Raw genomic sequence first — 22,365 nt, forward strand, 5'->3', positions numbered from 1 at the left:
ATCTGGGCAGCTGCTGCTGCTGGAATCGTGCTGGCTCATGGAGGCAAAGCTTTTCCTGAGGTGCAGCTGCCGTACGAGGGGAGCATCCCAACACCTTGTTCATCCCTGACTTAGACCCAGCTCTTCACAGCCCCCCCCACCCCCAGCTGGTGAATCACCTCAAGGCCTCCCTGAGCAAAGGAGGGTGAGAAAGAACAGGGGAGGAGGGATGGAGAGAGGCAGGGGAAGAGACAGGAGCACTTCAGCCCTCACTGATAACAAATCCCACCCGGGGACATGCTCTGTGCCCGGGGATGTGCCTGGACCCAGCTCAGGCTGCCAAACACCACGAGGGCCCCCAGCCCCAGCAAGGGGACAGGGGTGCTGTGTCCCCCTGTCACTCTGGAAGGTGGCAGCTCTGGGTTTAGCTAATTAGCTGTGCTGGAAATGAGGATGATTAAGGAAGATAAAGCGGGTGTTGCTGCTGCTCTTTTTCCCGCAGGGTGTGCACAGTTGTTTAATAATTTAGAGGAGGAGGAGGAGGAGGGTGTGAGCATGAGCAGATGTGCCATGGAGCCGGTGCAGAAAGCCGCGAGGATGCTCTGAAGGGAAGAGGAGGAGGGATTTTTCACTCTCCTCTGGAGATATGGATGCTGGCTGGCCCCTACAGTCAACTGCCCTCATTCAGGGAAGAAGCAGGAACACAGCGATGGGGCAGCTCGAGTGACACAAGTTTTAATCAGGATCAAAATCAAAATCCAGCACTTCTGAACCCATCCCTGTTCCTTTCATTATGCTGATGAACACTTTGAGTTGCCCTCTCCCCAGGTATCCTGGCACTATGTGCCTTGTGAAATTACATCAGGGAGTTATTCCCACCCGTATCTGTACCTGTGTCTCAGTTCTTTGTTATTGCCCAGCCAAAGACAATTTTAATGCAGGGAGGAGTCTCAGCAACGTCTCTGTCTGCTGATTCCATTTGGAGCTGAAAGTTTCCTTATGAAAACAGTAATAGCCTAATGATGTTATTAAAACTTGTGGGCTTACAGGCAATAAATGCACCCTTAGATATGTGTGCTAGACCCCAAAACAGTGCAGGTAATGCCTGTGTTCCCTCCACTAACGTGTCCCTACGTACCCTCCCTCTACAGGGAGCAAAAATTACTTTGATGTTATTCAGAAGCTACAGAATTAATCTGCTGTCAATGTCACCCAATTCTCAGGTCACTACAAGAAAAGCAAAACAAGTCAAGTTTGAAGAAAGACTGCCAGGAATTTTCCAAATAGCAAGGTAACATTTCAGAGGGGCAGCTTCCCTTTGCCACGTGCTCCCGTGGGACTCTCTGCTGAGCATCCAGAGCTGCTTCTTGTTTACCTTCTGTGATTTAAAGCCAACAATTACAAAAAAAACCCCCAACAAAACAGCCAGGATCTTGCTAGAACTTTACACATGCCCACACCAGATGTGCTCTTGGAGTAGGAAATGTGTGAGGGAAATTTCTGGCTGGAATTGTTAAAGAAGTGCCTGAATACTTCATGAAAGGAAACCAAGAGGGAATCACTAGAAGCTGTGGAAGTCTGTCCATAGCAGCCCCAGCCACATTCCAGCAGGGAGTCCCACAGCCCCTTCTCCCCAGTGCTCTGGAGGGCAGCAACCCCCAGGAACAGACAGCACTGCCCAGGACACAGCCAGGGCTGGATCAGGGCCCAGAGAATTCTGTTCCCTCACACTGAACTGGACTGATCACTGCTTTTTATGCTGCATTTACTAATGACTCACAGGAGTCACCTCCACAGAACTCCCTCCATCAGCTTCCACAGAGCAAAGAACTGAGCCAGTCTGGTCCTTGTTTGAAACGCAGCCCCTTCCTCCAGCAGCTGAGCAAGGGTCCCTGTCCCGTGAGCCCACTCAGCTCTGGCAGCACAGGACAGCTTTCACAGCACCAGAATCTCTCTCAGGCTACTAAAGAAGTGGAGGGAAAGGATAATCTCCATACAGGAAGTAATAATTATCATCATAATACGGACAGAGATGATAGAGATATAATTGCAGGTACAGACAGATACAGACAGAATCCCAGAATGGTTTGGGACAGAAGGGACCTTAAAGCCCATCTCATTCCACATCTTCCACTGTCCCAGGGTGCTCCAAGCCCTGTCCAACCTGGCCTTGGACACTTCCAGGGATGGGGAGTCCACACCCTCTCTATCTGTCTGTATCTATCCCAAGAGATACAGATACAGCCATGAATATCTTTCTTGGGAGTGGGGAGCTTAGAGAATCTACACCAGCTGGGAGCTGGGGCGCCTGTGACAACCACCTTCCTTCCTGCCTAAACTATAATGAAAAATAACAGCAGCTGGAGTCAGAAACAACTGGAAAATGCTTCCCAAATCTGCTTTCTTTCTTTTTCTTTGAGCTCTGCAGGAGTCAGGCTTGCAGGCACTCTGTCTAGCCAGCTGTGGAAAGAACAGCCAGTCTCCACAGCCCTACCAAACTGGGATCCCTGGAGAAGCAGAGCAGGAAGGACAAACAAGCCAGCAGAGCTGGTGTGAAGGGACTGTGTGAGTTGAACAGTGTCCATCACAGCTCTGCTCCTCAGAAGCTCCCAAAGGTTTCCTCTCCTGCAGTTTCCTGTTTTTAAGTGAAGGCATGTGGGTTTCTACGAGGGTCTGATCCAGGACTAATCATGTGCATAAGCACGATGGGTTTATGCTCAATCCCTTCAGCAGCTGCATCTAGTAGGGAAGAATGTACTGTTTTCTCTTCTGAAAAGAGGAAATATTTTCTGTGGTTTTTGCTGTTAGGAGATCGCACTGGTGCTGAGGAAATGCTGCAATGCTGGTGCATGAAGTACACACAGGCATGTCTGGGATCACAGCAGCACAGGCAACAGGCTGCACAGCTACCCCAGAGCCCCCCGTGCAGTGTGCAGCAGCTGGGCCCAGGTTTCCACTCTCCAGAGCGTGCCAAGGTAACAGGTTCTGCAAATGACAGCTCCCATCCGTCTCCAGGCTGTGGAGCAGCCGTGGAGCAGCCCCCTCTCTCTGCTCAGCATCAGTTCTGCAAGTGAGAGCAGAGACACAGAGGAGGAGGAGGCTGAGCAGGGAGAGAAAAGACAAACAGGAGAGTGGGTGAGTGCAGAAGAGGGGAGGAACAGGAGAGGAGTAGATGCCAACATGCTCACTTTGTCATTGTGCAGATCAGTGCATTTGGCTTGGTGCTTTTAACTTTCCCAGCACTTAAAAACACAGATAAAGAGGAGACAAACTCTGCTGTGTGAGAGCTAAGGAATGGTGAAGGATGGAGTAACTCCAGCTGAACAGGGATGGGGAGGATACGCTACAAAATCAGCTTCCATGATGCTCTTCAACATCGTCTTGGCCCACCCTGCAGGTAATTCCTGCTCCCTCAAGTTCCATGAATGGGTACCCCCAGTGCTCCAGGAGACTCCAAACCAGGTCCCATCAGGCAAACAGAGCAGGGGAGCCATGAGAGCACAGCCACAGTCAGAGTTCTGGTGGAATCAGCAAAGGGTGGAATTAGTCAGGCAGTGGGAAGATGCAGACCCTGTGCTGTCAGCTGTCTCTGGCTGATGTGGATGATGCTGATCCCAGAAGGAAGAGCTGCACAAAGGCATGTACAAAGAGCCCTGGTCCCTCAGAACGGTCCCCGAGCTCAGTTCATTCCTATTTCAGTCTCTACAACTCCCTGACAGGAGGCTGTGGCCAGGTGGGGGTCAGACTCTGCTCCCAGGCAGCCAGAGACAGGAGCAGGAAATGGCCCCAAGCTGCACCAGGGGAGGCTCAGGTTGGACATCCGGAGGAATTTCTTCACAGAAAGGGTGGTCAGGCCTTGGAAGGGGCTGCCCAGGGAGGTGGTGGAGTCTCCATCCCTGAAAGTGTCCAAGGAACAACTGGAGGTGGCACTCAGTGCTCTGGGCTGGGGACAAGGTGGGGATGGGTCAAAGATTGGACTTGGTGACCCTGCAGGTCTTTCCAGCCTTGATGATTCAGTGACACAATGATCCCACACACTGCAGCTCACTTTTGGTGGACAGTGCATTAAAACCACTGAAGGCAGCTGGAGGACAACCTTCCCTTGCCACTGCTTGTAGCTAAATTCAAGGGGTACAAACTTCGAATATGACTGCAGGGGCCCTTCTCCCAAACCTCACAGCTCCAGAGGAATACATGGGAATAAGTGTGAAGAATAAGGCTCCCACCCTCTGGGATAACCACAGTCAGACACACTCCTCTCACACTGCGCCGTTCCAAGCTCCTGACAGCTCCATCCCACCACGTTTCTCCAACAGAAGGTTAAATGCCATGCCAGGCACAGGAGCTGCACAGACATCTAAGTCACCTACACAAATCTGTCAAGCATGACTGGACCACGGGCCCCCACGCTCCCAGGCAGCCAAAATCCTGACAGCACAGAGCCCACAGCAGGGATATTCCCAGCTAAAAAGGGAGGCTGGGGGCTTTGCCTTGTGCTCTTCACATCTGGTGTTAATTCCCCGCTGCACTTTGGGAAGTCACACACCAGCTTTGCTCTGCACCATGAAGGACATGCTCGCTGCCTGTTCAAACAAAGGGATTTAAGCTGCTCCCGGAGGGAACGCTGGAACTGCTGAAGGAAAAGCAACTGGCCCATAGGCACAGCTACCCCCTGGCCCTGTGGGGCTCCTGCCTGGAGCTCCTAAAATTGCTGTTAGCCATGTTCAGTGCAGAGAGAAGGGCTTTTACTGCCAGTGCTACTCAAACGCCCATGGCTTCACCCATAGCCAAGCTGAACTCCCCTCAGGAGCTCTCAGGCAGTTATCTACCACCCCACCAGGATCACCTGCACTGCCCTGTGGTTTGAACAGACGACACCACTGATGGGTGTTCCAAACCCTAAAATGGGTCAGTTCTAGCACCTGGCCTCGCTCAGCACTTCACACAGTGATTCTGGGGATCTCCAGGGTAATAACAGCAAACATCCAGAGGCATCCAGAGCAGCAGCATATTGTTCCCTCCCCCTCATCCAGTTCAGGGAGCATATTTCAAACAGATGACATGAGGGAGGCATCCATGCAAACATCCTCTGTAAAGGGGACAAGTGGAAAAAAGAACCAGAACAAAATGGAGAAGGGAATTGTTTTCTTGCAGAGTGCACAGAGCAAAGGACCTCTGGGAAGAGGAGAGAAGCCCAGAAAGCCACAATAGGTATCCTGAACAAGGAAAAGTGTTTGCATTGCTACCAACTGTGTGAAGGCCCATGCAGATCCATAACCATCTTAACCCCAGCCCACTGAGTGATTCCTCAGTGAAGGTTTTCCTGGAGCCACATTCCTGTGTGCATAATGGGGAGCTCCTGGTGCTGCTCCTAAACCCGGGGACGGAATTTTTGGAGGGGAGGAAGATTGTAAGAGTCATAGGATAATTCAGGCTGGAAGGAACCCCAGCACACCATCAGTCAAACCTCCTGAAGTGGTGCAGTTTTAGCTGTTTCTCACACAGCAGTTTTTATGTCTCTCTGGGGTGAGAACAGCAAACAGATCTGTCAGGTCAGAACAAACCAAACCAAACCCAGGAGGACTTCGTGCCTTAGCCATGAATTTTTAACAGCCTTCCCACCCAGCTGTAGGGCCCCTTCCCCTGCGACACTGCTCAGGTTCCTTACCTCGGAGGACAGTGAGCTTGGCGTGGACAGTGACCTCCCCATGAGGGTTCTGAGCAACACATTCGTAAATGTTCTCGTCCCGGGGAGTCCGGAGGGGCTGGATCCTCAAAACAGCACCTGCACTTTCATCAAATTCAATGGTCTGGGGATAGAGGCAAGGAGACACACACAGAGTAAGCGTCCTTGGGTTCCAAGGCGAAGCTTCATTCCTGCCTCTAAAGAGACACAAGCACACACCCACTGCAAACCCTCCAGCAGCAGCCCCTCAGCCCCCACACATCCCCAACATGGTCAGCCTGGCTCTCCACTGACCTCAAGGTGACAGAGCTGTCACAGCCAAACCCTGCCACGGACCATTGACCCACCAAACCCACAACGTGCATCTCAAAGGCTCTGAAAGAACGAGCCACAGTGACGGGGTGTGGGGTGGGTGTTCAGAGCACAACTGGGATGATGGAGAAAGAAACAGACCAAAGAAAAACAAAATAAAAATGAGCCCCTGCCTTGCTCCTCCATCTGCAGGGGCAGCTGACACCACAAAGCTCCTCTCAGCACACAGCTGCCTGGCAGGGCTGAGTCCCACAGCAAATTCCACAGGATGACCTCCCAGTCCTTGTTCCTCCGCTCTCATTTCTATCTAAACAATGCCAATGGCTTGGGTCTGGTTGCCAACAACTGCAATGTTTACTCCAGACTGTCCCAGGATTAAAATGCTGAGCCATGGATGGCTATGAAAGCTACATTTACAAAGCTGAAGTACCACCAGCTTAGCTGGGGTTTCTCAGGAAAGCAGGAAGTTATATTATATCCCAAGAAGGGAAAAAAAACAACAAAACAAAATAAAAAACTTCAGTAACATAATTGAGCCAAGTTCCTTCTTGCTTTGGAACAAACCCAGCTGCTGACATGGCCAAGAGCTTGCATTTCACTCCTCCTGCTGTTAAAACTCCTCCCCTTCCAAATTTCCCTTTATTACAGGTCTGAGAGTGGCCAAAGTGGAGCAGGGGCTGCTTTGTGTCAGTCTCTCTCTTCACAGAGACACCAGATTTGAAGGACATGTCTCACCTCAAACCTCTGAGAGTTCACTTTCTTCCCTTTCTTGTTCCAGGTGACCCTTGGCTTTGGGTCTCCAGTGGCTTGGCACACGAAGGAGGCCACCCCTCCCGACACACCGATTTGGTCCACAGGCTTCTTGATGAACACAGGGGGACCTTTAGGGCAAAACAGAAATATCATCATTGGCAGTGACAAAGACAAACTTTAATAAACATGGTTTGTAATTAGCAGTAGCATTGTTGCTGCTATTCTTAATGATCCCAGGTGAAATTAAACCTCTCGGCCTTTTTCAGAACAGTCTTTACCTCCACTTTACATATGAAGTAGCTCCAATGGAAAATGATTAAGGGCCTGATCCTACAAAGAGACTTCAATGTTGCAAAGCCTCTTTTACTCCTGAAAAGTGGACTTTTAAATTGTTTTGTACAGGGGAAATTGCCCTTGCAAAACCCATCTAATGAGCATCACCAAAAGCTGGTAGAGCTGAAAACAGCACTTAGAAACAGTGAATTGCACTTCCCAGCTCCTTGGAGATGACCAAGGAACGGGGGAGATTTATAGAAATATGGCCAAGGAAGGGGAGAAGGTGGGGGAAGGACCATGAAATAGATGGAGCAGGATTTGGCACACAGAGATCTTGAGGACAGCGGTGTGAAAGAGGCTGATGTCAGTGGCTTCAAGATGTGAAATCCCCTTGGCTTGTGGCACCTCTGCTGCCACCTGCAAGTCCTTCCCATGGCCCTCACGGGTACATTTGCACGGATCCCTCGGAACAGGCAATCTGATGGGACACAGCCCACAAGCCAGAGCTGTGATCAGTTCAGAACAACCCAGCTGTCAAACCCAAGAGCAGAGCCCAGGCTGCTTCTGCAGCTCCCCTTCCCCTCTGCTCAGCACGAGACTCCCAAGAAAAGCATGGAATTCATACTGCTCCAGGAAGAAGCCACAACCTCCTTCAAACTCTGCTCACACCCAGCAGCTCCAAGGTGCAGTGATGCCTGAACACACACACGGGGCCTGGGGCTGTGATTGAGCCAGCCCAGGCTCAAGGAACCACACCTGAGCTCAGAGTACCTCTCCTCAGCCTCTCCACCGATTTCCATCAACATCCCACTGCCTTCAGAGCACCTCTGCAAGGATGGCAGGAGGCTGGGATGGGCTTTCTGACCAGGGAAGGTGTCAAGGGGCTGCTCATGGGAGGAGCCGAGGCCAGGAGTGTTTGTGCAGAGCCCTTTTTGCCCCCGCCCGCTGGGAATCCTCCTTCCGTGCTCTAACCTGTTTTCCTTGCACAGTTTCCTCTCATCTAGTTAGTTTAAAATTTATTGAAATATTTAAATCACGAGGCCACAGCTGTGTTCAAATAAAATCACTCAGATCATAAAGTTGCCGTCTGTTTTCTTGAGAAAAGCAGAGCACGTGACTCTGAAATGTGTGTATTTATCTGTTCATACTCAAGAGTCTATAAAATAAGATGCAAACAGACTCCCACAGGGCTCGACAGGAGGGCAAATGGTAGCTGGGAAGAAGTCTCCAGGGCCTTTTAGGGGTCGAAAGACAAAAGGAAGCCTTCTCCCCTTCCCTGCCTGGCATGGCCAGCAGTATATAAATAAAAGGCACTGAGCAAGCTCATGTGATGCAATCAAGCATTTGTTTCCATGCTGGAGGTAAATACAATTTGCTGGAGCTGTTTACGTCCCACCGAATGCTGTGTGTACAAAGCACCGCATTTATAAATATCCAAATCTATATTTAGAGGTCAGAGTCTTCTTTGCAATGTTACAGCTAAAGGTTATCAAGCAAGTCCCACTGGAGGAACTGGCACCGGGGGATCTGTCTTCCATCTGAGAAAGGTAAAACCCAAACTTTGCTCCAGGCTAAAATATAAATGCTCACTCTGCCCCGACTTCCTTCCTCCCTTCACCTCCGCTCGATATCTGAAGAGTTTGCAGAAGTCAATTCTGAAGGTACAGCTAAAAACATCCAGGGCTTTTAAGAACACTTTATTGATGCAAGTTCATTTCCTAAAATAAAAGCCCCTAATAAACCTTAATGTCACGTATACATTTAAATGGGTGCAGGCTGCATGATGAGAGCTCAGCCGAGGAGAAAAACAAGGTTCTATTTCTGTCCTGAAGAAAGGGATGGTGCTCCAAAAAACAGCGAATGTGGAGTCACCGTCAGCATCCCCTTTTGGGGTCTGGTGCTGCCTCAGTGTGGGGCAATGGGGAAGCTGAGCTGTCTGTGCACGGGGCTTTTCCTGAGCTCCCTGCAGCTCCCAGCTGCCTACGAGGGACTCACACAAAAGGGAGCCAAACAAAAATCCCTACCACCCAACCTATTAGGTTTTACTACTCACTTGGAAAATGGGTGAAAATCAGAGCTAAATTGTTGATTTGAAAATTGCCCAAGCCTCTGAGCTGCAGATTTGATTCCTCCCCCCTCGTGCTCTCCACCTCTGCACCCCCAGTCACTGCAGCACTTGTCACCAGCCCACGCCGAGCACTGAGCAACCCTCTCCCCTCTGGGGAGGAGAGAGCCAGTGCCACCACAGGCGTGGTGCTGGTGATCCAAGGTGCTGATGATCCAAGGTGCTGATGATCCAAAGCTGGAGCCAACCCCTCCGTGCTGCGTGGGACCGCCACAGCTCTGCCGTGCCAGGTCCAGCTTGAAGGGAAACACACACTGAGAGCTCAGCCTCCAGCTCTGCAAACGGCTCTGGAAGCCTCCAAAGGCAGGGACAAGGTGCCTTGTGAAGCACTATCAGCCCACTCAGAGGGCCCGAGGTGTTTCCCCTCGTTTGCTAAGATTGCAGGACCATGGCTTTAAATCAATAAATAAATAAAAATCAAAGAAACACATTTTCCAGACAACATACTGACAGTTCAGGGGATTTTATATCAGTTCACCAACCTTCCCTCATGGATAGCTGAGAACAAGTCAGGTTTGGAAAGGCTGAGTCTGAGTTCCATCAGTCCAGTGGTCACGGAGATAATTTTTCCTCCTTCCTCCGCTTGCAAAGCAGAAAAACCTATTTTTTGTGCAGTATCAAAATAGGAATGGAAAAATCTGGAGCTTAAAAGAATTTTCCTACTACAAGAGGCTTCCTGCGGGGTCTGGGTCTCCAGAGGGAAGGTTGAAAAGACCGGATGGCTGCTGTGTACCTGTGATCCTGCTCTACAGCTTAATGGAAAGCCATCAAGTCAAACCGAAGCTTTCACTCCTGCCCACCGCCCACGCACTTCCCAAAAGCAACAAGCGCCAGGCTGGAGAGCTGCCACGGACTGCAGAGAAGAGAGACAGACTCCCCCTGCATCCCGCAGCTCCACCGGCACCCTCCTGCCCGGCCCCCAGCCGTGCCCGGCCAGCCCTGACCGCTCCTGCCCTGGGGCCCTGCGCTCGCCCTCCCGTCCCCACACACGGATCAGCTCCCCAGGGATTCCCTTCCCAAGTCACAGGCCTGGGAACCATGCTCCGAAGGGACACGACGCTGCTGGGATTTTGGGATTCTAACGCAGACTTTGGGGCGAGGCTGCCAGGTGAGAAGGGTGCTGGGGGTCTCCTACTCATCCCCCAGCCCACGGGTGAGGGCTGCACACCCAGGCAGTTCCTCACCAAAGATGAAGATGCTGCTGCCTCCTCTCCCCTCTCCTCCTTCCCTCTTCCATGTGACACCAAAGCAGGAAAAGTTCTTCGAACACAGCCATGTAAAAACCACCCAACATCTCCCTGCTAACGATACACAGATGACACAACAGGCTGAGAGGCTTTGCAGCAGGAAAGCTGGAGAGATGTAGGAGTGGGGAAAAGGAGGGGACATCTCAGCCTTTAAACCCAAATGTCCCTCGGGAAGGGCTGCCATGGTGAATAGGCACTGATGGACGAGCAGTGAGGGAGACAGGCTGGCCACCATATGCCTGTCTGTAACATCAAAAGCCAAAGACAGAGAGAGGGATGGAGAACCCAGAGGTGGTTTGAGGGGTGGGAGAGAGGCAGGAGAACAAATGAGCTTCACATATCTGAGCTGACAGCTGACGGGAGCAGGGGGAGAAGAAGAAAAAGCCAGTTATGGACGTGCACCGCTTCCCTGTCTGCTCTCCCAAGCCCGGACGGAGCCGGCGCTCTCCTGCGGCACCGCGGGTGGGTCACGGAGGGAACGGGAGGCTGGGGAGGAACTGGGCCTCCCTGACACAGCACGGGGCAGGAGCAGCTTTCTCCTCAGCACCCCAAAACTGCTGCTCCCTCCGGGGCTCCACCTGCCAGCTTTGGGGCGGTCCAAGGTGGAAAGCTGCTCCCCCACGGATGGGGACATGTCCCCTTCCACTCACTGTCCACAGTCTGGCCCCACAGGCATCAAGGAAAAGGCTGGAGGATGGTCCCTGACCACATCACTGTGTATTTGCCCCGGTGTGTGTGATGCTATCCCTCTGTCCTCAGGCTCTCCCTGAGGGGGCTGCAGAGGTGCCTCTGCATCCTCCTGACCCCCATTCCAGCTGTCTCCCCTCACCTCCAGCCCCACAGCAGGGACCTGCTGCTGACTGCAGATGACAAAATTCACCTCTGTGCTTCACACCCCCCTCACCTTCTGCCCCCTGCTCCTGCCACCCCCAGGAAAGAACCTCAACAATGGGCAGCAAATAAAGAGAAACCCACTTGTTCTTCCATCTGGCCCCAGCGCAGAGCAGCAGGAGCCTGCCTGAAAGGGCCCCTCTCCCACAGCAGCAGCAATCCACGGAGACAAAAGAAAGGCAGCCACAAAACACGTATTTTAGAAGGTTTTTTCCCATTTTCAGAGCTCCCGATGCCTGCTGGCAGCTCTGTGGAAGCCCACGCGCCCGTCCCGCCAACCCACACAAAGCTCCAGCTCCTCCCTCGCCGGTGACTAACCCTCATTATCCCCCCTCCAGAAGAAGCAGGCTCTCCACTGTCCCCCAGAGTGCCACAGAAGCTGAAGCTGCAGCCAGGGCACAGCAGGAAGGCCATTTTCCTGCCACTTGGTCGCTTTATGAGTTTCTCTACACACAAGCACAGCCGTCCTTGTGCTCGTCATTCCCGTTCGACCTTCAACAAACGGCCCCGTGGTGCCGAGCCCGACATTCCCCCACAGAGCTGCCCACTGGGAGCGTGCCCATGCTACAGGAGAGGCAGTGACAACCTTTATCCTCGCTCAAAAACATTCAGCAGAAAGAAATTCACCTTTCTGTGCAGACACACACACACGTGCACCTCCACCTTTGAGAACAAAGGTAAAAGATGAGACCATGAAGTCACTCATGGGCAATGTTATTTTGCTTTTAGATGCACACCCCAGTGTGCTCTTCCAGGCTCCAGATCATTCCCATAATTGGGATTCAGATCTCTGGCTCTGGTGCAAACTCGGCTGACCTTGGGCGTTCGCCCTTCCTGCACCTCCGGCTGCCACACGTAGCAGGGAGGTGACAACCCTCATCTCTCACACCTGCCTGTCTGTCTTGGTCTAGACACCACACGCAGTTTGGAGCAGGGGATGGTCTGGGAACAGACCTGCTCGACACTCAGCACCCCGGGTGGCACCGAACACAGCTGCAGCCTCGGAAGGCTGAGACGCAAACAAAATAACCACAAAAACATCACAAGAGAGAACCCAGAGACCTTCCCCAACATGTGCTTCTTGGGGGAAGAAGATGAAAATGGAAAGCTAGACAAAAGCTTTTGGAATTTCCCAATAACCGAGTCATGTCAGCTGGAATGAGACGTCTCTCCCTGTTACTTCTCACCTCCTGCTAATTTCCAGAGCAACCTGGAAGGAATCCGACGGCCTTCCCACTGCCATGCACAGGATTAAACACCTTCTTCTCTTCCTCCTCCCTCTTCTCTTTGGTTTCTGGGCTGGAGCTTTCTGCTGGTCTAGTGAAACTCCATCTCCCTTTTCCACAGCTGCTGATGGGCTCCCAATCAGAGAATGAGCCCAAGGGACTCCCCAGCCACAGCCCTGGGCAGTTGTGCTTTCAGCTCCTCTCCAGGAACGTGGGATTGGGGTCCAGCCACACTCCCAGAGTTTTTCTGCTGCTTTAGGAAGCAGTTTTACACAGAGGTGCTGCTGTGGTCTGCCTGCACATGGAGATCCATGCCCTGTGTGGGAGGATGGGGATGGGATGGGATGGGATGGGATGGGATGGGATGGGATGGGATGGGATGGGATGGGATGGGATGGGATGGGATGGGAGAGTGGAGCAGTGAGGGACAGGGACAGCCAGAGGAGCAGCTGTGTCACCCCACGGAACAGGGAGATGAAATGGGGAGCAGAAGGTAGAAAGGATAGGAGAATCAGTGGGAATGAGAAGAGATCAGCAGGGAAAATGGCACAGGGATTCTTGGGGCTGACGTGTGCCGGGCCAGGAGTTGGACTTTGATGATCCTTGTGGGCCCCTTCCAAGTCAGGATATTCCATGATTCTGTGCAAGAGAACTGGAGCAAGCTGGAGACGAGGGAGGTGTTCAGAGCCAGAGCAAGGAAGTGAAGATTAGATGGAGGAGACAAACCACAGAGCAGATGAAAACAGGAGAGAGCAGCCAAATTTGAGACAGATGGAGAGTGGGGAGCAAGGATGCACTGTTTGGAATGGGTCCGTATTCCAAAGCAGCGGCATTAGGGAGTGGGGGAGCTGGAGAGAGGGGTAGAGCAAGGAAGATAGCTTCAGAATTTATATTTTTCTTCAGGACAAGTGAGAAAGCCGCAAACTGGGAGAAGGACTGGCGAGGAGTCTCTATGCAGACACTGCACAGGAGTGAGGACACCCCTTGGAGAGGTCCTGCAGAGACTCTGGACCCCGTGAAATCCAGGGTTTTACTGACAGATTTTGCACTCTTTCTTTCTGAGGGCTGTTTCTCAGTGCCTCACAAACAAAATTAAAATGAGGATTTTCTGACAGAACAAGCAAACAGGGAGTGAATTATACTCCATTTCCCCATCAATAACTTCTCCCCAACCCAGTCATCTTATCATCATAAAAAGTCCATTAAGCAGTAATTGGGGAGGCAGGAGAAGGCAGGGCTGGTCCGGGGAACAGGAGCACGCTCGCTCCCCAACTGGCCTTTTCTGGGAAGGCAGACAGGATAATTATAGGCTTCAGACGGAGACTTCCTCTTACTGTCAGCAGCTCTTGGCTCCCTTCAGGGAGACAGGACTGGCAAGGTTGGGCAAAGGAGGGTAAAAAAATATCGAGGATGTTTTTTTTAGAAGTGAAGTACTTCCACCTGGCTATTCCCCCTGCTGCTGAGCCACCAAAGCCCTGACCTGACTCAGAAAAGCTGGGCTACCACAGGATGCAGCCTGTTCCCCTGCGGACATGGGGAATGGCACTTGGAGGACTACCCCCTCTCCTTTCCTGCAAGGCCCTGGAGGAGGAAGGACAGCAGTGAAGGGTGGCACCAGCATGGGAGTTAACACATGCAGAAAATGGGTGAGGAAGATGAAGAACTCATTAAATCACCTTTACTACACTGGATGTCCAACAACCCCAACACCTGTGCCAGCTCCCCCTCTCCCCTTGGCCAGGATGAGGCAGCAGACCCTTCCTAGCCAGCACATGCCAAGCTGTTCTCACCACGAGGATGGCAATTTGGGGATCTGGCACATCCATACAGCCTTCAAGCTCCTATTTGCAGTGCACTGGGATCCAGACCCTGCGGAGGGGAGGTACGAGCCTGCAGCACTGAGGCAGGAGGAGACTGAGGCTACCAAAAATCTGTTCCTAGTTCTGACATCTAAGGTGAGGAAAACCACGTTATCCTGCCTGCTGGAGGGGAAGCATAATCCTTCCTTCTGGTCTATTTAAACTGCTGCTTGTCAGGGATGGGGCCGTTCCTTATCACATGGGAGCAGCAGCTGGGATGAAGTCATCCCGTTTCGACAGGACTCCTCCAGGCTACCTTGCACATCCCTAGACATGGAAAGGATCCACCTCCCTCCATGGCAAAGAGGATGAGTCCCAGCTCCAGTGACTGGCACCTTGATACAGCCCAGGAAAACATTCCTCCAGCTGTGATTTATGCAAGGGCACAGGGCACGTGTGGTGATACACGGGGTGCAAATGCTCGATGGGACAGGACTGGGAGATGTGTGGCCATTCCACAAAGATCCTCCTCCCACGCCTCAGCTTCCCCACCTCCCTTCCTTCACCCATCCCGATGGTGAGCACAGCAGGTGCCCCAACTGCTGCTCTCTGCTTCCACCCCCTCCTGGCACTGACCAACCCAAGGGCCAAGGAACAACTTGGTGGGAATGCAGCTGGACCTGTGGCCAGGATTCTCCTTCACCTTCTGGCACTCCAAGGAAAACGCTGCTGCATGTGAGCAGCAGGAGCTGCAGGAGACGAGCGCTGCTGTAATGGAGGATGGCAGCCCGGGGATCAGCCAGGAAGCTCCAGCGAGCACGGGAGCACAACAACGTGGCCAGCCAGGACCCTGGGGGTACACGAGTGCTTCCCATCAGCTGTAACAGCGTCTCATTCCACATCTGACCACAAGTCCCATAACAAGGCATAACAACCCAGAGCAGAGCCAGAGACCCAAGGAGCTGTCCTGGCAACTTAATGAGCGTCCCTTGTCCATCAATGACAGCAATCCCAGGTTATTTGCAAGCAGAAGCTTGAGGCAGGGAGGTCTTCCTGGCCTTGCCATATCGCTAAGACAGCTTCTACTCCAGCCATGTCATCGGATATTGGCATCCTGGAGCAGCCTGATTCACCATCTACCTAGAAAAGACCCAGCTAAAAAGGATTTGGCTCTTTGCTCAACTTCCACTGCTCTGTTTGAGTCACTAAAGAACCAGAGTCCACAGGGGATACCAGAACATGGAAAACCATTTCCTACGAGAGAAGCCTGCAAGAAGCAAAAGCTTAACGAGCCCAGATCCAGCTCCCAGGGGGCAATGCCATCTTAATCCAGCCCAGCTGTGGTCCTGCACCACCGCAAAGTGACAGCAGAGTCAGCAGCAAGGGGGAGAACAAACTGCTACAAGCCCCTGCAGTTCGTGGTCCTCCCGAGGAAGCGCAGAGCCCAGGGATGTGACCAGGGAGATCAGCTGCACTCCCTGGGCCAGTGACAGCACACAGGGCTTGGCACGCTGCAAACACACAGGGAAGCCCTGCCCTGCATCACCAGCTCAGGAGGGGCTGCAGTGCTGCAAGCACGGCACCACGAGATGGGAGACCCCAGGGCAGACCTGCCAGCTCACACGTGCATGCAGGGATCTTCTGGGGATGAAAGGCACACCAGGCAAATAAAACATGTCTGATAAACCTCTGCTCTCTCACTCTGTAAATAAAAGCTGCATTACTTCCACTTACTGTGCAAGAGAAGGAGGCTCCTGGTCTACAGGAACAGGGTAAGGTGCAATTCCTAGAGCACAGAATTTGGGGTGTTTTTACAAGATCATTACACCATTCCTATCCAGCCTCTGGTAGGAGACTTCAGCCCACATTTTCCATGGAACAAAAGGAGATTCTGGATATACAAGCTTGAAACACCTGGGTCTAAACAGTGTATTATGAGCCTGCACTGCTTATTGAAACTGGGATGTCGAGGGAGCTCGAGACGGGAGATCCTGAAAATGAGAAACCAAGACCCAATAAAGCCATGACTAATGGATGAGCACAACCTCTAACAGTGATGAACTTTGACTCCTACCACACGAGTCATTACAATTTCTGTCTTTGAGCCACACTACTCATCATTCAGATTTGTAGTGGGAACATCAACACAAAAGAATAATAAAAAAAAAAAGAATTCAACAACAGTGCTGAGAACTGACAGCAGTGGGAATGTGATGAATTCAGCTTTGGGACAACTAGAGACTCAGTGAGCCAGAAAAACAGTGCAAGATGTGAATGAGAAATGGAAACATAGAAAAGCATCAGTGACGCCTTAAATTCTTCTATCAAAGACAGTAATTGAGGAAGGTGAGCTTTTTTGGAGTAGGACACGTTCCTGTTCATGTTTGACACCTGTCAAGGGATGGCTTCTTACCAGGAGGCTGTCCTTCAGCTCTTCCAGGCACCAGGAAGAAGATCCCTCTCCCTTTCATTGCCTCAAGTGACAACTACTGGAATTAATCACAATTAGCAGATCTTGGAAGAAAAGGGGTGTATCAGAGCACTCATACAGAAAAAATCACATAAACCCCCTCAAAATCAAGCAGATCCTCCCCACACAGACAAAGGGAAAGGAGAGCTGGAGGATCTTCTTGGCTCCCTGGGAGATCACTGGAGCCAGTCTCAAGGTGATCTTTAAGAACTGAACTGAAAAAAAACCCTACACCTTTTCAGAAATTAACCCAAACAAATCGAAGTCCAGGCTAAAGAATTCTAAGTGTCGGCACTCCTAGCAGCAGGCTCAGACTAATTTATGAATAAATCCATGGATTCCAACGGAGGTGAGGGAGGATGAGGACACAGTCAAATTAATTTGACTTTATTAATTAAAAAAACCACCAAGTTTCATCACCCCACCACTCTTTAGAGGTTGTGTGAGAATGGGGGGAGCTATGCTCATTAATTATGCAGAAAATGCAAAACTATCATCCTCTGAATGAGTTTAAAATAAGGAGAAACCCTTTCAGAATGGGGAGAAATTACTCCCCAAGGCAGCTGAAATTTCTCTTGCAACTTCAAAGGACAATAAATTATTCAAATCACTCGCGCCACTCGCATGCTCTCTCACTCTCTCCCCTTCTCAATTTTATGCTCCTGAGTCAATTAAAGATTTGGAGGACTCGGAGAAACTTTGTAGAATGCTAAACCAGTTGCAGCTCCTTCTATTTATTTTTTTTTTCTTCTTTAAAGCTTTGCTTTTCCTGTCGGCCTCAAAAGGAAACAGAAATGACTCCGTGCATTGCAGATGAAACGAGCAGCGCTGGTTTCCACCACGCTTGCATGGAACGTTTCACGTCTGCAACCACCAGGATGGGACACGCTCAGGGTTCTCCACGCAGCGGCTCTGCGAAAACAGGTCAGCCCAGAGTCCCTCCTGTCAACGCTTTAAATCATTCATCCCAGTATCCCCTTTCAAAGTCAAAGCAGCAGACATCCAAAATATATTTGTACTGCTCTCTCCTGGCGCTCCGCAGGTCTGGGTGAGCCGCGATCGCTGCCACATCCCGCAGCTCTCGGCTGTCCCTTGGACGGGGCAGGCAGCTCCCCTGCCAAACCCCACACGGCTGTTCAGGGCTTGCAGGAGGAGAACTCGGAGTGGTGCAACCAAACCAACACTGGGGCCGATTACACCGGACAACAGCACGGCCAGAGAAGCCCTTGCTCAAAAAAGCAAACCTCACCAAGCAAAAGGAGGGTTGGGAAGGTGCAGTCACAGAGTGAAGATGCGCCCGACTCCCTGGCCCGCAGCCCATACCCTGGTTACCTCCTTGCACACAGCAGATGGTGTAAAACGTGACTATTTTCATGAACTTAACAACCCCCAAAAATTAAAGGCAGCCGCAGTGCACAGAACATCACAGCTTTCTAAGGTGGGAACTGGGACCAATTATGTTGCAAGAGAACATCCTTGACTGGAGGGGAAGAGTGGCACAGAGTAAATAAAACTGTTCTTGGGAGATTGTGTCTCACAGGGCAACTCGAGCCCAGATTCCATCCCACGCATGGAGGAACGACATTCCTCTGGTCGGGTGTCCTTGAAAAACATTCTGCTTGCCTTCTAAGAATAATATTGGGCTTGCCAGACCACAAAAAGGGTGGGAATACCCTCACAGATTCCCTTTAGTGACCCAGGAGATTTGTATTGAGTTGGTCTTGGAAAGACACAAGCACAGAGACCCTGCCAGACAGAAGAAAAGCCAATGCGACCCAGGGCCTGGGAGAGACACCAGAAAGATCCCATCCTTCCTGGCAGCAAGTGCAAGAACTGCTGGTGTGAAAAGGACAGCCAAGGAGAAAAGTCATAAAGAAAGAAGTCTTGGCTTCCTGGCAAAGCCTGACACAGAGGAACAGCCCCAGTTTTGGCATCCAGGTATGGTGAAGATAGACATTTCCTCCATCCCAGTCCTCTGCAGGTGACATTTTCACACAAGCCACTTGTTTACACAACAAACAGATGCTCTTTTCCCCTAACTTAACCATCTAATGAAGCTGAGCAGAAAGAACCCCTGGTTGGGAAAAGATCCCTCACCAGGAGACACCCATGGCTGGGTCCCAAACACTGTGGCTGCTGCTGTCCCCAGGTGCTCCTCAGCAGAGATTAATCTAATGAGCATTCGCAGTGTGGTGCACAGCTGAGACCTGGGAAGTGACAGCCCCCTCTGCCCCTGAGGAAGCTCTTTCAACAGATGATTTATTTCCTCTCCAGGTCCTACAGAAGACGCAAACTTTCCAATTTGAGTTATCTTTAAAAAAAAAAAAAGAGAAAGTAAAAGACAAGAGATACATCACTCGATCCAGTTAGGATCCCTGTTTGGCAGCCCCCTGACTCTCACAGATCTGTTTCTGGCAACCCCTAGGTTCACTATTTGGCAGCCCCACCTAAAACAAGGTGACATAGAAGCTTAATTCCAGTGTCCTTGAGTGGGACAACAACCAGTCCAGAAGGCTCAGCAAGCGCAGGCTGGATTGCAGCTGGCAGACGGAGAAGGCAGCGAAGGGAAAGGCAGAGCAGGAGCAAGGACATGGAGGCAGCTCCTGGCTGCAAGGGCAACTGGTGCATGAGGAACAGGAGCAGAGGGTGGATGTGGACAGGGGAGCAGGGATCTCTGCCTTTTCAGGATTCAGCTGCTGCCTCCTCTTTCAGACTCCCCCAACGGCAGGGACAATGTGCAACTCCAAGTGAAAACACCACCCTTCAATTGACCACAGAACCTCCTCTGTGCTCTCACCTTCAATTCATGAATTCTGCTCCCCCTCCAGCCCACCCACCAAGGGGGAAAAGCCTTTCTGCAGCACCTCCGTGGCTCCTCAGCCCTGCAGGTTCCCTGTCACTTTGGGGGTCCACCAACAATTAGGGTCTATGACCCAAACTCTGGGACAACTCAGCCTCACCACACTTCAACATTTTCCCTCTCTTGGGGCAGTGCTGCTGCCTTGTCCCGGATCCATCTCAAACACTTAAAACTGGAGCAGCTTTCCCCCACCGTGGAGAGATTTCCTTCCCACTGATGTCGACTTAACATGCCTATCAAGTCCTGCGATGCAGCCTCCTTGATTTTTACTCCCATCTTATCTGACAACCGCTGTCTAAGCTAACAGCAGATCAAAGCCTGGACCTCCAGAGCTAAAAGCTGCGAGCTGTGCAGCTGGGCTATCCTGTAGGGATGAGAGGATGGGAGGGACCGTTCAGGAGAGGTGGCAGATACACCTGTAAGTGGCTGGGATCTGGATCTCCATGAGCCAAGCTGTGCTGCCAACCACCAGCTCCTGCCTCTGGCAGCACAGAGCAAACACCTTCCATGCCACACACGTTTTCCCAAGGCACCAGCTCTCCGAAACACAGCCTGAACGTGGACCTAGAGGAGCTCCACTCCCATCCCATCACATGTTTTCCATCATCTCCGTGAGTCCCACATGGTGCAAACCTGGCTGCTGTCTCTGCTGGCACCAGGGATGCTCACGGAGCACGAGAGCCCCCCCTCACATGCACCTCCCATGAATTACTGCGTTCTGCAAATTAATGAAGGAGCAAGGGCAATTAAAAGGGAAGAAAGCCAGGGTAATGCATCATAAAAGGGGCTTTATTCTTTTATTTTGTCAATTGCAATTTAGATTTAATTATTTATGGTAATACTTCAGAGTGTGCTAGTAAGGGTTCTATACCATGATTTATAAAAGGAAGGAAACGTAAGTAATAAGTGATGTTCCCTGCTCTTAAATCTTTGCTGGGGTGGAGAGAGCCACGCACCAGCCTTCTGTGTATGCGAAGTGCCAATTAGTAAAGTGCTACTGTAAAACACAAAGGTTTAATCAATGAGAAAAATCCACTTGAAAACAGCAAGCATGCTGATTCCAGTCAGAAAAATGGCCACATTTCCATACAGTAAATGGCTTTTATCTGCAACTGAGGAGCACTCGGAGCACCCGTTGTTCCTTCGGGTGGCAGAGGAGGGCAGGGGGACCTGGCCACTGCCCTGGGGCCGAAAGCAGCCGTGCCCTGCACAGCACAGGCAGGAACAGCTCCTGCCCAGCGACAGAGGCGCAAAGTGAGATGTTTTAGGGTGCTTGCCACAGAGGTTTTATGGCTCGGGCTGGGTGCATGAAGAAGAAAACAGCGAGGCTTGGTGCTGTGCCCAGGTCCATCAGCAATTTGGGAACTATTCCTCTCCCCGGACTCGTCTCCAGGCCTCATCTGTCTCTGCTGCCTGGTTTCCTCTCAGCTCCAAGGGCCACATTTGGCTGCGCAGCTCCTGGGGAGGCCTCCCCTCACTCCCTGCAGTGATGCCAAGTCATGGCACTCACACAGACACCAGAATCCTTAACAAAAGGGTAATACTTTCCATTTAATGACGCCACTGAAAATAATCATGGAATCAGTAATTTCCAGTTCCATGGCTGCCTTTGACCATATAGAAGAAACAAAGAAAGCGTCCATATGCAACCAAAGAAAAAGAGACAGAACATGTCTGTGTAACACCTTTCAATTATTGTCCTCTCCAGCTTCCCAAGGAGGAACAGCAGGCAGAAAGTAGTGTGGTGCTCTGGGTTTTTAATTTAAATGGCAGTTTCCTTTAAATAGAATGCTCCTGCCACAGAAAGATTTAAATCACTGACTGAGATCAATTAGCCTCAGAAACAAGGGAAGTATTTTAATGGTCCTTTGATTGCAGAGGCCACAGCTCCTCCAGAGCTGCTCTGGGAGAGGAGGCAAGTCCCAGCTCAGCCCAGGCTCTGCTGCACTGGGATCTGCTCCCCTGCGAAGCTGGGAGGGTGATGCCCTCCAAAAGCCAGGATCCCAGGGTTTCCCTCTCCAGCATGGGCTTCCCATGGCAGGAGGGGCACCACTACCATGTGCCCGGGGGGCTGCTGTGAATTAGGGCAGGAAATGGGGTCACCACCGTGGCAAGCGCCGGCCAAATGGACACTGGCCAAGGGATTACGCGAATGTGACAGAGCCCAGGGCCATCTGATGGGAGAGGACGTTGTCAGAACAGAGTGACAGCTCCTCACACAGGCTCTGCAGCTGTGACAGACAAAGCTGCTTGCTGTTTGCAAGGCTCCGTGGGGAGCAGCACGGACCAGCTCGGGTGCTACTGGCCGAAATGGGATCTCTCCAGGACTCAGGAGTCCTCCAAAGCCAGGAGCTGCCAACTTACTGCCCACTCATCCTCACCAGGCAGGGAGCAACAGCTCCAGAGCAACTCAAACAGCTGGTACCAGGGAGCATCCCCAAGGGCACAGAGCAGGGAGGTGCTGGCATGCTCCACAGGTCAGGAGGAGAGACAACACCTGGCCCAACATCTGCACAGCAAGCAGGTAAGAGCAGCCCCACCCCAGCAACCTGCAAAGTTCCTGCACGGACATCTGTGAGCAGCCAGAGGAAAAACACCACAAACCCTCATAGTTCAGGATCCAAGGACACTGCAGAACTACAGGAGAGAGAAACTCAGCTGCCAGCAGCAAGATGTCTGCAGAGCAGTGACAGATTCCAGCCGGGCTCAGGCCACAGCACCGGTGCATTCTGTATCTGACT

General features: G+C 51.6%; 1 protein-coding gene across 1 annotated transcript in view; it reads right to left on the bottom strand.

Moving 5' to 3' along the window:
• The window catches only part of PTPRS (protein tyrosine phosphatase receptor type S), a 125,885-nt gene that overhangs the window by 68,570 nt on the left and 34,950 nt on the right, over positions 1–22,365 (bottom strand). Inside the window, exons 3-4 of the mRNA XM_082297999.1 lie at positions 6,713–6,858; positions 5,648–5,789 (exon numbers count right to left, since the gene is read on the bottom strand). Coding sequence (XP_082154125.1) covers positions 5,648–5,789; positions 6,713–6,858 — 288 coding nt within the window. The remainder of the gene's footprint in view (positions 1–5,647; positions 5,790–6,712; positions 6,859–22,365) is intronic.

The sequence above is a fragment of the Coloeus monedula genome, assembly GCF_965178545.1.
Source record: "Coloeus monedula genome assembly, chromosome: 27".
Taxonomy (NCBI): Eukaryota; Metazoa; Chordata; class Aves; order Passeriformes; family Corvidae; genus Coloeus; species Coloeus monedula.